The sequence below is a fragment of the Ostrea edulis genome, chromosome 6 (genome assembly GCF_947568905.1).
Source record: "Ostrea edulis chromosome 6, xbOstEdul1.1, whole genome shotgun sequence".
Classification (NCBI taxonomy): domain Eukaryota; kingdom Metazoa; phylum Mollusca; class Bivalvia; order Ostreida; family Ostreidae; genus Ostrea; species Ostrea edulis.
In genome coordinates this window covers 78,940,819-78,957,698 of record NC_079169.1, presented here as the reverse complement: position 1 = coordinate 78,957,698, position 16,880 = coordinate 78,940,819, and the positions used below count along the sequence as shown (strand labels likewise).

Here is a 16,880-nt window from a genome sequence, read left to right as displayed (position 1 = left end):
GAACAGACCTCGAGTTGTCGCCCTTAGAAAACAATGACGCTTCAGGTGTAAACAGGTAGAGTGCACGCTGGGTGAGGTAAGGCCATGTTTACAATTTCTTGTTTTTATAAAACATAAAAATGTGTGGTATCTCTACTAGTTTTCACTCTCAGTGTTGTGGACGTGGCGAGTAAGTATCGTAATTGTACGTATCGTGTACATGTCACGCCTGTGTACAGTGAAGAACTGCATACCTGGGTAATTCACTAATTGGCTTGCCCTTTACCTTTATAAATAGTACAGCAGGATTCAAACATGAAGTAGTCCAGCTTATAGATATATGTATTGATAAAATAAAAATAAAAACCACTGCGTGACCGAGGTACCCCTTTATTGACTTGCATTGATAATATAGCTTTATGTGAACTGCGTATTAATTGTCAACATCGCTTATATTACAATACAGCGAGATTGCACACATGTAAACAAGGTGAGTCGGTGTTTATTTTTTTTTTTAACCGTCTAGCGCATTAATCACTCTTTAAACAAGTATAACATTCCGGTATTGTGAAGGCAACTTAAATAGAGTACACTTCTTTGATCAACACCCAATAAAATTGGCATCATTGATTTTTTTTAATGTGGATTTATTTCGAAATGTAAAGCTCTAGTTTCAAACTTAATGCTTCCAAAAAGAAAAAAAAATTATTGTTTGAATAGGAAAGCAATGATATGCAAATCTTAAGAATGTTTCATTCTATAGTCGTCAGATTAAATTATACATATAATGTATGTATATATATGTGTGTGTGTGTGTGTGTGAAAGTTTAAACACACACACACACACACACACACACACAGTACCCAGAATTTCAAAGAACTTTGGAATCTTGGGAAGTATATGTTGCTGTAAACCTTTAGAAATAGAAACGTTGTATGCACCGCCGCCACTGTCTGTGTTAACTGTACATAAACAACTACAACTCTATCTTGTTTAAGTCTCTGATTGTGACATTCAGATGGATAATTAATTTGATTATGACATTCAGATGGATAATTGATTTGATTGTGACATTCAGATGGATAATTAATTCGTTGCAATATTTTCTGCTTTACTATTTTATTACTTGTGAAACTGTAAAATTTTGCGTACAAATTTTTCAATTCTGAATTAGCAAAGGACAGACTTTCTCAATTCTGGACTGTGGATATATACATTCTGTACTAATGTATGGAATACATGTATATTGTTTCGTGACAACATTTTCATCCATAACGCCAATACCAATTTCTCATTTCTGAAATCTATGTACATACAAGTTAGACCACAGTGGACTCTTCAGGAATGTTCCATTGTCTACCAGGGATGAAAAAATGCAACTACTACCCAGTCCAATGTAACAGTCTGGTTAGGTCCCTCATTCTCTGAAGTCTTGTGGATGAATACTACCAGTGTGTACAAGTGTTTTACATTTGTAAATATGAGTAAACACTATTGAATTGAATGATTAAGATGTTCTAATCTTGCCCTGTAGGTAAAAAATGGATGTGAACGACGACAAGCAGACAAGTGAGGAAGACAAAAAAGCAAATGAAATTGATAAAGACTTCGAAGATATACAGCTGGATGTCGATACAACTTTAGCAAAGTACACCTCAGACCACGACGATTTACATTCTAAAGAAAATGGAGAAGATAAAACTGTGATCACGGACCAACCCATTGATGCCCTACCCCCGCCGTCATACGTTAGTGACGTCACAGTTAACAACATCGATGCACCTGTGATACGACAGGGACCACTGAAACCAAAGCCGAAGGACTTTGTAGTGACGTCATGTTTTGTCATTCTCTGTTGCAATTTTATTTTTGGATTACTTGGGTATCACTTTGGAGGTAAATATAGAGTGTACTGAAAATAATTCATACAGTTCTAAACCTTTCCTAGCAAGGTTATTTTACGGGGCAGTTTAGGCCTAAGAAAGAAATAATGAACACGTTTTTGTGTAGGTTGCAGGATAACCCCCGAGGTTGAGAAATATTGTTTTGAAATATAAAAACCGGGGTGTTGGCCGAGGCTTTTATATTTCAAACAACATTACGAGACCAAGGAGGTTATCCTGCAACATATATACTTTGTTTCTATTCTGCTACGGGTCAAAGTGCAGCCGATCGTTTTCCTATATAGCTACGAATTAGATCACTGAGGTCATGGAAGTTTCCGAAAGTAACGGCCTACATAATTGTTTTTTACTGACGAAAAAGGTGAGGTGGTTGGGGTATCCAAATTCCTTTTGATCTTTGCAATAACCGTGGTAGAATTAATATTAGCTCCTACGTTATTAGATTTATTATACCTATGGCATAAAAAACAACAACAAAACCGGGGGGGGGGGGGGGGGGGGGGGGGGGACGTAGGTGCTGATTTTTATTACACTGATCTGTGGTGCATTGTTATGTATGGGTCTCCTCTAAAATTAAAAATAAACTGAATAGAAATTATTTACTTTAGTAAGCCTGATTTCCATTTATGGTCCTCGAGCATGGTTAGTACTTAGACTTAGAAAAGGGTCGATACTCTAACATAGCAAGGTTTCAAAGAAAATGTCAGAAATGTGACATAAACGACATTTAAGACGAATGCCATTTTTTTCTGTCATGTCCCTATTATTCCGATTTACGAAAAACATACATCAAACGATATTATTTTACTCGACCATCCATGTTCAAACTTGTGCAACTTTTTTTCAATAAGAAACAGAAAAGCATTATGTAATTTAGCAAGGTTTTTGATAAAGGCACTGAGCCTAAGAAACTTATAAGATATTCCATCCTCCATATTTGGTCACATGATTCTTTTCGCATGGTTATAGTGACTAGTATATTGTTACTTGATTATTATATAACTGCACCATACCAATGAGAGGTTTCTCAAGGTTTCAATAAACCAAACTAAGTACTTCCAGGGGAATTATCCATTACCAGACAAGAGATTGCGTGGCCGATAGTAAGGGATTGTTGTTTCATTGAAAAATAGCAAATTGAAATTTATATTTAAAAAAAATATCTAAATGATGTAAACTTGGAATTTCCTTATACATTATATCAATTTTGAATTGCTGTGTTTGTGTTTTCTTTTTTGTTGTTGTTTTTCGTTCGTTTTGTTTTTATTATTATTTATTAAAAGCGTCTATATTGTTTTGTTAATAAGGCCGCATACAACATGCGAAACAAGTTATTTCAAGTTTTGTTGCTTTGATGAGTCGAGTTAAATAAACGTTCATCGCACACAGTTTTGAAACTCAAGAGAGTAAAATTAATTTACTCCACTCAAATTTGAGTAAAATCCAACGTTCGTGACCTCGGGGCCTGTTTGTTAAAAATACCAGGGTACATGCAATTTCTGTTGATTATTATACTGTTGTAATCGAGTTAGGTATCTTTCTTATGTATTCTCTATGATGTGCATACTGGTACTCTCGCTCTCTCTCTCTCTCTCTCTCTCTCTCTCTCTCTCTCTCTCTCTCTCTCTCTCTCTCTTTTCACAAAACACCATCACAAGAACTCTGATAATGGATTCACAAATCAAATGTTTGTCTTTTCAGTCCAAGCAAATTATGCCTGGCAACTTGGAGACGAGCCTACTTCCCGGAAGCGAGCAAAGATAGCGAGGATATTCGTCGTTTGTGGCGTCATAGCTGGCGTAACGACTTATATACTAGCCTTTACTCTGTACTTTACTCTGAACAATGAAGCAGTCAACTATCATCATTCTAATTCACAGGCAGGATAAGTAACTTAGGACAGTGTATTGATATTAGAAACAGGCCTGAGAGTTTAGAAATGTGTAGATTCATGAACCCTGGGTTCTTGAGGTGATCGTTGTTTTGTCCTTTTATGAAAACGAAATCTATTTTTATACCTTGAGGTGTTTTTCATACCCATGTATTCATGTTCGCAAATGCATTTTATTGTTTTAATATTGATATAGTGTACCGAAATGTATTATATTGGTGACGTTTTATTTTTGTAGTACATAATTATCGTGTTTCTTAAATTATTCATCTTGTTCGATCAAACATTCTTTCGTATACACGTAGTACAGAATCATCAATAAAAAGAACTACAGTTTTATAGACATACATGTATTTTGATAGCGTATATTTTGAAACATTGATGTCTCGTATAAAATAGTTTTTCTAAGTGAAGTACTGAATCTGTAGTTTTTCTCTGTTATCTATTCGTAACCACAGGCAATTTCATATATATCGCTTGGGTTCGAATTTACTATTTACTCTTTGATATAGTAAATTCGAACCCGCCTGTGTTCGTAACCAGTCTCGTGGAGTTGTTGTATAGGCTCAATGTTGTTTAACCACAGGCACATGACGTGTGGATAGCTTAAGTACACACCTCCCCTTCTACCCATTAAAAAAAATAAATACAAAACCAATAATTTATCAAAATATGTTATTTCCCCACTGATCACCCTTACAAGTCGTTCTGAATACTAGTAGTCAGTTTCTACTTTCTGTAAGCTTTTCAGATGACTATTGTGATGTAAGCATAAAGCTGTATACGGGCGTACCGCTATCAATGTGTTCCTGTGTAAAGTATCGTACTACTAACATATATGTGTACTGTTGTGTACAGATGTACTATATAAGTGTACTGTTGTATATACAGATGTACTATATAAGTGTACTGTTGTATATACAGATGTACTATATAAGTGTACTGTTGTATATACAGATGTACTATATAAGTGTACTGTTGTATGTACAGATGTACTATATAAGTGTACTGTTGTATATACAGATGTACTATATAAGTGTACTGTTGTATATACAGATGTACTATATAAGTGTACTGTTGTATATACAGATGTACTATATAAGTGTACTGTTGTATATACAGATGTACTATACAAGTGTACTGTTGTATATACAGATGTTTTATATAAGTATACTGTTGTATATACAGATGTACTATATAAGTGTACTGTTGTATACAGATGTACTATATAAGTGTACTGTTGTATGTACAGATGTACTATATAAGTGTACTGTTGTATGTACAGATGTACTATATAAGTGTACTGTTGTATATACAGATGTACTATACAAGTGTACTGTTGTATATACAGATGTTTTATATAAGTGTACTGTTGTATATATAGATGTACTATATCAGTGTACTGTTGTATATACAGATGTACTATATAAGTGTACTGTTGTATATACAGATGTACTATATAAGTATACTGTTGTATACAGATGTACTATATAAGTGTATTGTTGCATGTACAGATGTACTATATAAGTGTACTGTTGTATACAGATGTACTATATAAGTATACTGTTGTATATACAGATGTACTATATAAGTGGACTATTGTATATACAGATGTACTATATAAGTGTACTGTTGTATGTACAGATGTACTATATAAGTGTACTGTTGTATATACAGATGTTTTATATAAGTGTACTGTTGTATATACAGATGTACTATATAAGTGTACTGTTGTATATACAGATGTACTATATAAGTGTACTGTTGTATATACAGATGTACTATATAAGTGTACTGTTGTATATACAGATGTACTATATAAGTGTACTGTTGTATATACAGATGTACTATATAAGTATACTGTTGTATATACAGATGTTCTATATAAGTGTACTGTTGTATATACAGATGTTTTATATAAGTGTACTGTTGTGTACAGATGTACTATATAAGTGTACTGTTGTATATACAGATGTACTATATAAGTGTACTGTTGTATACAGATGTTCTATATAAGTGTACTGTTGTATATACAGATGTTCTATATAAGTGTACTGTTGTATATACAGATGTTCTATATAAGTGTACTGTTGTATGTACAGATGTACTATATAAGTGTACTGTTGTATGTACAGATGTACTATATAAGTGTACTGTTGTATGTACAGATGTACTATATAAGTGTACTGTTGTATATACAGATGTACTATATAGGTGTACTGTTGTATATACAGATGTACTATATAAGTATACTGTTGTATATACAGATGTACTATATAAGTGTACTGTTGTATATACAGATGTACTATATAAGTATACTGTTGTATATACAGATGTACTATATATGTGTACTGTTGTGTACAGATGTACTATATAAGTGTACTGTTGTATATACAGATGTACTATATAAGTGTATTGTTGTATATACAGATGTACTATATAAGTGTACTGTTGTATATACAGATGTTTTATATAAGTATACTGTTGTATATACAGATGTACTATATAAGTGTACTGTTGTATATACAGATGTACTATATAAGTGTACTGTTGTATATACAGATGTACTATATAAGTGTACTGTTGTATACAGATGTTCTATATAAGTGTACTGTTGTATATACAGATGTTCTATATAAGTGTACTGTTGTATATACAGATGTTCTATATAAGTGTACTGTTGTATGTACAGATGTACTATATAAGTGTACTGTTGTATGTACAGATGTACTATATAAGTGTACTGTTGTATGTACAGATGTACTATATAAGTGTACTGTTGTATATACAGATGTACTATATAAGTGTACTGTTGTATATACAGATGTACTATATAAGTATACTGTTGTATATACAGATGTACTATATAAGTGTACTGTTGTGTACAGATGTACTATATAAGTGTACTGTTGTATATACAGATGTACTATATAAATGTATTGTTGTATACAGATGTACTATATAAGTGTACTGTTGTATATACAGATGTACTATATAAGTGTACTGTTGTATATACAGCTGTATTATATAAGTCTACTGTTTTATATACAGATGTTCTATATAAGTATACTGTTGTATATACACATGTACTATATAAGTGTACTGTTGTATATACAGATGTATTATATAAGTGTACTGTTGTATATACAGATGTACTATATAAGTATACTGTTGTATATACAGATGTATTATATAAGTGTACTGTTGTATATACAGATGTACTATATAAGTGTACTGTTGTATATACAGATGTACTATATAAGTATACTGTTGTATACAGATGTACTATATAAGTGTACTGTTGTATATACAGATGTATTATATAAGTGTACTGTTGTATATACAGATGTACTATATAAGTGTACTGTTGTATATACAGATGTACTATATAAGTATACTGTTGTATATACAGATGTACTATATAAGTGTACTGTTGTATATACAGATGTACTATATAAGTGTACTGTTGTATATACAGATGTACTATATAAGTGTACTGTTGTATATACAGATGTACTATATAAGTGTACTGTTGTATACAGATGTATTATATAAGTGTACTGTTGTATACAGATGTACTATATAAGTGTACTGTTGTATGTACAGATGTACTATATAAGTGTACTGTTGTATACAGATGTATTATATAAGTGTACTGTTGTATATACAGATGTACTATATAAGTGTACTGTTGTATATACAGATGTACTATATAAGTGTACTGTTGTATATACAGATGTACTATACAAATGTACTGTTGTATGTATAGATGTACTATATAAGTGTACTGTTGTATATACAGATGTACTATATAAGTGTACTGTTGTATATACAGATGTACTATACAAATGTACTGTTGTATATACAGATGTACTATATAAGTGTACTGTTGTATATACAGATGTACTATATAAGTGTATTGTTGTATACAGATGTACTATATAAGTGTACTGTTGTATATACAGATGTACTATATAAGTGTATTGTTGTATATACAGATGTACTATATAAGTGTATTGTTGTATACAGATGTACTATATAAGTGTACTGTTGTATATACAGATGTACTATATAAGTGTACTGTTGTATACAGATGTACTATATAAGTGTACTGTTGTATACAGATGTACTATATAAGTGTACTGTTGTATATACAGATGTTTTATATAAGTGTACTGTTGTGTACAGATGTACTATATAAGTGTACTGTTGTATATACAGATGTACTATATAAGTATACTGTTGTATATACAGATGTACTATATAAGTATACTGTTGTATATACAGATGTACTATATAAGTATACTGTTGTATATACAGATGTACTATATAAGTATACTGTTGTATATACAGATGTACTATATAAGTATACTGTTGTATATACAGATGTACTATATAAGTATACTGTTGTATATACAGATGTACTATATAAGTATACTGTTGTGTATACAGATGTACTATATAAGTATACTGTTGTATATACACATGTACTATATAAGTGTACTGTTGTGTACAGATGTACTATATAAGTGTACTGTTGTATATACAGATATACTATATAAGTGTACTGTTGTATGTACAGATATACTATATAAGTGTACTGTTGTATGTACAGATGTACTATATAAGTGTACTGCTGTATATACAGATGTACTATATAAGTGTACTGTTGTATATACAGATGTACTATATAAGTGTACTGTTGTATATACAGATGTACTATATAAGTGTACTGTTGTGTACAGATGTACTATATAAGTGTACTGTTGTATACAGATGTACTATATAAGTATACTGTTGTATATACAGATGTACTATATAAGTATACTGTTGTATATACAGATATACTATATAAGTATACTGTTGTATATACAGATATACTATATAAGTGTACTGTTGTATATACAGATGTACTATATAAGTATACTGTTGTATATACAGATGTACTATATAAGTATACTGTTGTGTATACAGATGTACTATATAAGTGTACTGTTGTATACAGATGTACTATATAAGTGTACTGTTGTATATACAGATGTACTATATAAGTGTACTGTTGTATATACAGATGTTTTATATAAGTGTACTGTTGTATATACAGATGTACTATATAAGTGTACTGTTGTATATACAGATATACTATATAAGTATACTGTTGTATATACAGATGTACTATATAAGTATACTGTTGTATATACAGATGTACTATATAAGTATACTGTTGTATATACAGATATACTATATAAGTATACTGTTGTATATACAGATGTACTATATAAGTATACTGTTGTATATACAGATGTACTATATAAGTATACTGTTGTATATACAGATGTACTATATAAGTATACTGTTGTATATACAGATGTACTATATAAGTGTACTGTTGTATATACAGATGTACTATATAAGTATACTGTTGTGTATACAGATGTACTATATAAGTATACTGTTGTATATACAGATGTACTATATAAATGTACTGTTATATATACAGATGTACTATATAAGTATACTGTTGTATATACAGATGTACTATATAAGTATACTGTTGTATATACAGATGTACTATATAAGTGGACTATTGTATATACAGATGTACTATATAAGTGTACTGTTGTATATACAGATGTTCTATATAAGTGTACTGTTGTATATACAGATGTACTATATAAGTGTACTGTTGTATATACAGATGTACTATATAAGTGTACTGTTGTATGTACAGATGTACTATATAAGTATACTGTTGTGTATACAGATGTACTATATAAGTATACTGTTGTATATACAGATGTACTATATAAGTGGACTATTGTATATACAGATGTACTATATAAGTGTACTGTTGTATATACAGATGTTCTATATAAGTGTACTGTTGTATATACAGATGTACTATATAAGTATACTGTTGTATATACAGATGTACTATATAAGTATACTGTTGTATATACAGATGTACTATATAAGTATACTGTTGTATATACAGATGTACTATATAAGTGTACTGTTGTATATACAGATGTACTATATAAGTGTACTGTTGTATATACAGATGTACTATATAAGTGTACTGTTGTATACAGATGTACTATATAAGTGTACTGTTGTATATACAGATGTACTATATAAGTGTACTGTTGTATACAGATGTACTATATAAGTGTACTGTTGTATATACAGATGTACTATATAAGTGTACTGTTGTATATACAGATGTACTATATAAGTGTACTGTTGTATGTACAGATGTACTATATAAGTATACTGTTGTGTATACAGATGTACTATATAAGTGTACTGTTGTATACAGATGTACTATATAAGTGTACTGTTGTATATACAGATGTACTATATAAGTATACTGTTGTATATACAGATGTACTATATAAGTATACTGTTGTATATACAGATGTACTATATAAGTATACTGTTGTGTATACAGATGTACTATATAAGTATACTGTTGTATATACAGATGTACTATATAAGTGGACTATTGTATATACAGATGTACTATATAAGTGTACTGTTGTATAAACAGATGTTCTATATAAGTGTACTGTTGTATATACAGATGTACTATATAAGTATACTGTTGTATATACAGATGTACTATATAAGTATACTGTTGTATATACAGATGTACTATATAAGTATACTGTTGTATATACAGATGTACTATATAAGTGTACTGTTGTATATACAGATGTACTATATAAGTGTACTGTTGTATATACAGATGTACTATATAAGTGTACTGTTGTATATACAGATGTACTATATAAGTGTACTGTTGTATGTACAGATGTACTATATAAGTATACTGTTGTGTATACAGATGTACTATATAAGTGTACTGTTGTATACAGATGTTCTATATAAGTGTATTGTTGTATATACAGATGTACTATATAAGTATACTGTTGTATATACAGATGTACTATATAAGTATACTGTTGTATATACAGATGTACTATATAAGTGTACTGTTGTATATACAGATGTTTTATATAAGTGTACTGTTGTATATACAGATGTATTATATAAGTGTACTGTTGTATATACAGATGTACTATATAAGTGTACTGTTGTATACAGATGTTCTATATAAGTGTACTGTTGTATATACAGATGTTCTATATAAGTGTATTGTTGTATATACAGATGTACTATATAAGTGTACTGTTGTATATACAGATGTACTATATAAGTATACTGTTGTATATACAGATGTACTATATAAGTATACTGTTGTATATACAGATGTACTATATAAGTGTACTGTTGTATGTACAGATGTACTATATAAGTGTACTGTTGTATGTACAGATGTACTATATAAGTGTACTGTTGTATATACATATGTACTATATAAGTGTACTGTTGTATATACAGATGTACTATATAAGTATACTGTTGTGTATACAGATGTACTATATAAGTGTACTGTTGTATATACAGATGTACTATATAAGTGTACTGTTGTGTACAGATGTACTATATAAGTGTACTGTTGTATATACAGATGTACTATATAAGTGTACTGTTGTGTACAGATGTACTATATAAGTGTACTGTTGTATATACAGATGTACTATATAAGTATACTGTTGTATATACAGATGTACTATATAAGTGTACTGTTGTATGTACAGATGTACTATATAAGTGTACTGTTGTATATACAGATGTTTTATATAAGTGTACTGTTGTATATACAGATGTACTATAGAAGTGTACTGTTGTATATACAGATGTTTTATATAAGTGTACTGTTGTATATACAGATGTACTATATAAGTGTACTGTTGTATATACAGATGTACTATATAAGTGTACTGTTGTATACAGATGTACTATATAAGTGTACTGTTGTATGTACAGATGTACTATATAAGTGTACTGTTGTGTATACAGATGTACTATATAAGTGTACTGTTGTATATACAGATGTACTATATAAATGTATTGTTGTATACAGATGTACTATATAAGTGTACTGTTGTATATACAGATGTACTATATAAGTGTACTGTTGTATATACAGATGTACTATATAAGTGTGCTGTTGTATATACAGATGTACTATATAAGTGTACTGTTGTATACAGATGTACTATATAAGTGTACTGTTGTATGTACAGATGTACTATATAAGTGTACTGTTGTGTATACAGATGTACTATATAAGTGTACTGTTGTATATACAGATGTACTATATAAATGTATTGTTGTATACAGATGTACTATATAAGTGTACTGTTGTATATACAGATGTACTATATAAGTGTACTGTTGTATATACAGATGTACTATATAAGTATACTGTTGTATATACAGATGTACTATATAAGTGTACTGTTGTATACAGATGTACTATATAAGTGTATAATTGTGCCCAGATGTACTATATAGGTGTACAGTTGTATACAGATGTATAATTGCACTGTTGTTTACAGATATACTACTACATTTTTCGAGCTCAGTTAAGTAAACTTACATTCCAGACCAAGCTCTGTCCGGGACCTCATTGCTGGACATCCTCTACATTATATTTTTCTGTCACATTTTCTGACATTATTTTTTAATTGAAAAGCATCGTACACGATGGATTGGCTTCACCAATGCTTGTCAAGTCTATTATTGAAAGTATTGAGGTTGGCGCCAACGCTACACGTTCCATACTTAAAACGCCCTGATAGCAAAGTTGTTTTTCTTGATTTGTGACTTTTATCGTTGAAGTTATAGCTTCCTGCTGTGTCCCCTTTCACTGGTTCATTCCATAGTTTTAAACAATGACTAGCGTGCCTGTCATTTATCTGTTAGAATCTTGTAAGACTATCACATCACACCTGATCCCTCGGTTTGATAGTGTTAGAAGCCTTAGTCTGTTACATGTACTCTATATCTTGGCAGTTGATTAGTTGTCATGAGTTGGAAAGATTCAATGTCTTGTTTCTTTTTATATGGGGTACTAAAATATGAAACACCCTTGCGTTGGAACGCTGTAAAACACTGACACATGTATAACATTACATGTACCTTTATTGAATACATGCAAAATCTTTTGAATGTACATAAGAACAAGTGAAATGTACATAAACCATCCTCACGTAATGTCTCTGTGTACAAGAAATTGTTGAATATGGGTATGAGCATGTTTACGTTTAGGACACTCACTTTGCAACCAGCTCGATTCTTGACACCGGAAGCCGCGTGAAAACTTAGACGTATTTCAAAATTAAGGATTATCTCCCTCATGCATAGCTCTGATCCTTGGACGAATTTGGCTTCACTTGTTTGGCACGCTGTTTTTGGCTATATTTAGATCTAAAACTTCATAGTTATTTCGGATTTCAAACATTTCGGTTGAGCATCACTGAAGAGACATTATTTGTCGAAATGCGCATCTGGTGCATCAAAATTGGTACCGTATAAGTTTTACGTAGTGACTATTCTTTTGTCAAGAGCCCAGCATTTGAAGTGAAAATCACGGGTCTTTTGGAGATCCATAGCTGTAAGAATGTAGCCCTCTCCGATATGTTTTTTTTTTGGGGGGGGGGGGGGGGGCTATAACTTCTTAGGATCTCCGTAATGGTGCAAATGCAGGAGTGATTCACCCCCGCAACATTTTCGATCATTCTAAACATTTGCTGACTTTCTTTCCGTAAATAAAATGATACTAGTATTCTATGTTTCTTAGTCAATATATAAATTTACAACCTGCAACTTACGATTTGTGAGGCTCTACTCTATCATTTTCAACAATATCGATAAATTCCAATTTCTCGATTCATATTTGTGCACTATGTTTGATGTACTGAAGTTTCAATTTCCGATTGTCAAGTTATTTGCATATGCCATATAAAGTAGTGTTTACATCAATGGACAAGTACGGAGGAGAAAGCTATTTCGTAGGTATTTTAAAAAATGATTTAGATTTAATATCAAGTTAAAAAACGAACAGCAAAGTGAAAATTCTTTCTGCAACCATGTGATTTTCCTTTCTTTGTCAGAGTGGCTCGAGTAACTACATTTTTGCGCAGATTGTCAATGTTTAGGTTTTTCAGTAGATCCACCTACGAGATCTCGCGATAACAAGCATGACAGAACAGACGAAGAATTTTGCATGCTGTACATGATGTTTTAAAATAGGAATAGGAGTTATGAGATCGATCACTATTCGTTATCTTCGCCTTTCATGAAAAACACCTTTATTAGACATGCCCAAACACAAAGTTGGTACTCCTTTTAGTGTAAACAACATTTGGGACTAATACACGGAGCTTATATCGGTTATTCATAAAATTATTTTGCACCATTACGGAGATCCTATCCCGAAAACGTCAGAATAAAAAAGAATCGGATGGGGCTACATTATTGCTGCTAGGAGATCCCGTATCACAGAAGGCGTCGGTACGATAAAAGAAAATCAAAGCCCTAATAGACCTGAAAGACGGTGCCGTGGTTTTGGAAAAGCTTAACCCAGGTGAACTTGACTAAGTTGGTCCGCACTAAAGTGACCAAGTTTCTTGAAGTATCGGGTTCCACTGTTGAAGAAACTGGGTCTTCTGTAGCCATAGACTTTGAGGCATCTAATGTCCGAAAGAGGTATTTCTTTGAAAGATCAATATCAATACTTTTTGAGCCATCAACACATAACTGATAGGCCAAAACTGGACATAGAATACTGTCATCAATCTTTGGAATCACAAGTTCATTGACTTTCCATTTTTAAAAGTTTTCTCAATTGTTCCACGAGTGTTAAACTCGCTATCGCTCACATCTGTTAGTTGTTCCTAAAAAATCAAAATACATCCATGAATTTATCTGAGTTAAAACACAAACCAGCAACAATCAAATTCCATTTTAAGCCTTTCTCACAAAATTGGTAACCATTTTTGGTTGGAAATAAAACGGCCTTTTTCTCCCTCCTCCAACATAAAACCTTTGAGTATAACATGCGATTTAAAAAACGGCCACCAAACAGGCTTGGAACTCATTTCTGGTACCACCATAGTAACAATTGGAAACTTTAATTCTTCAAAAAATTTAGCAGTGGGAAAATTAGATTGAAAGGAGGAAAAACATAAGGGTTGACCTCCAATTTTAAATCGTGGGAAAACACATTCACTCCAGATGAACTATCACTAGGAAATGAAGTAAAATGCCTTAAATATCTACCATCATTATCTAATATCTCATTCGAATCAAGAGACATGAGGTTCATAGTGTAGTCCAAAGAATTCCTCCATTGCATTCCATATTCCAGGTGAAAGTTGTGAATCTGACAATGTGACTCTCCTAGATTACCATCTGCATTATTGTCTACTGAAGAAACACACTGGACCCGCATATCAACATTTTCCTTGACTGTGAACTCAAAAATGTCCTTTACCACTGAAGTAAGACTGAGATCCTTAGCATCTTGATTATTCCATGCACTTAATTATCACAATATATGTCGACCCTTTTGTTTTGAATCCTATCTTTTACAGACAACAAAGCATTCAACAATGCAGATGCTTTCCTCACATGAATTGGTATCCCAAAGATCCCCAAACTAATCGATCCTGCCCCGAGTAACCATAAAAGCTCTCCACCTAACTTTGAGGAGTCATTTGCTAATACAAGCTGAAAGTGTTGCTCTTTACGCGAGGACACACCACCTGGTCGTTCATCTAAAATGTTCCAGTATTCTATTTCCTGCTTAAGCTCCTCCTAAATAGGTTTACTATTCCTTGAAGCTAAACTGATTGCCCTATTGACTTCACTACAGTACAACCTAGCTGCTGGGACATCTATAACTAGTCAAATACATTTTCCCGCAAACCTCTGAAGTGTTTTCAAATTTACGGCGGCGTAGAAAGGCCATGTAAAAAAAAAAAAATCGTTCGGACGAATTAGCAATTCGTTCGGACGAATTAGCTATTTGTTCGGACAAATTAGTAATTCGTTCGGACGAATTAGCAATTTTTTCGGACGAAATTTGTTATTTGCTATAAGGCAACGCTAATGCCGTAGTGAAACATCGTAAAGTGGTGGTTGGGAAGCACAAAACTTAAATTGGGGCACATGCTAATATGGGATTCAATTCCAAAATTTTCCATTTAAACATCATGAAGATGGCGACGGTAAATACAGTAAACTACATAATCATCACACACACACACACCCAAACCCCTGAAATAACAAGCTAAAAATGGTGGGAATCCCTACACCTTGCTAAGTCTTAAAAGTTTGAGGTAGGCCTCAAGCCCCTCCCCGGGCAAAAGTATTTTAAATGAAAATTTTCTGTACAACGGAGTGTTAACACATTCAATAAGAAACTAAATTTTTGTATAGGACGACAATGATGCAATTATGCGCCAATCAGAGCCTATCAAAGTTTTGTCAACGCAAATCTGGATATCCAAATTTTATACCAATTTTATGATATACTAGTAGGCCTACCTTTCTTTATAGCAAAAAACAATTTTAGAACAGAAATTTGTAACTCTAGAATAAAGGAGGGATGTTATCAAACAACATTTATTATAAAGATGAGGATCTCGTTTGGGATCCCAGAAGTGTAAGGAGGGGACACAAACATACTCTTGTCCCCTCCCCCTACTTTTGAAAGTGTTAAGGGGACACGAGCAGGCGCGTAGCATCGTTTTTGAAAGGGGAAGCTGGGGGCCAGCCAACCATGTTTTTTATATTCCTAAGAAGCAGAATTTATCCAAAAACTTCTACGATCTATTAACAATAATAGTTTTCATTCATATGTCGATTCAATATATCTCAGTGAACTCGAAATAAAAGACACAAAAGAGTCGTCCACTTCTGCTTCATACTTAAATATTTTATTGAAAGTAGATATTAACTAACAATTCAACTTTATGACAAACGGGATGATTTCAACTTCTCCATTGTCAACTTCCCATATTTATGCAGCAATATTCTATGATCACTTGCATATGGTGTTTATATCAATGACCATTTTCCTTACAATAAAAACAGGCACCCCCTTGTTCCCCCTTTCTTAGAGTTTTGACGCATTGGACGGGGACCAGACTGAAATGGACCATAACCTCGAAACATGCCCATAGGGGAT

At 32.1% G+C, this 16,880-nt stretch overlaps 1 protein-coding gene across 3 annotated transcripts; it reads left to right on the top strand.

The window, feature by feature from the left end:
• On the top strand, positions 1 to 4,202 carry LOC125647837 (uncharacterized). 3 transcript variants are annotated; one of them, XM_048874667.1, is made up of 3 exons: positions 1 to 76; positions 1,515 to 1,876; positions 3,586 to 4,202. In XM_048874667.1, exons 2-3 carry the CDS (start codon positions 1,522 to 1,524, stop codon positions 3,771 to 3,773), a joined length of 543 nt encoding a protein of 180 aa, XP_048730624.1. In that variant the 5' UTR covers positions 1 to 76; positions 1,515 to 1,521; the 3' UTR covers positions 3,774 to 4,202. The 3 variants fall into 3 exon arrangements, with proteins under 3 accessions (XP_048730624.1, XP_055996891.1, XP_048730625.1); XM_056140916.1 differs by lacking the exon at positions 1 to 76 and adding an exon at positions 361 to 469; XM_048874668.2 differs by lacking the exon at positions 1 to 76 and adding an exon at positions 1,177 to 1,431.
• Positions 4,203 to 16,880: the final 12,678 nt, after the last annotated feature.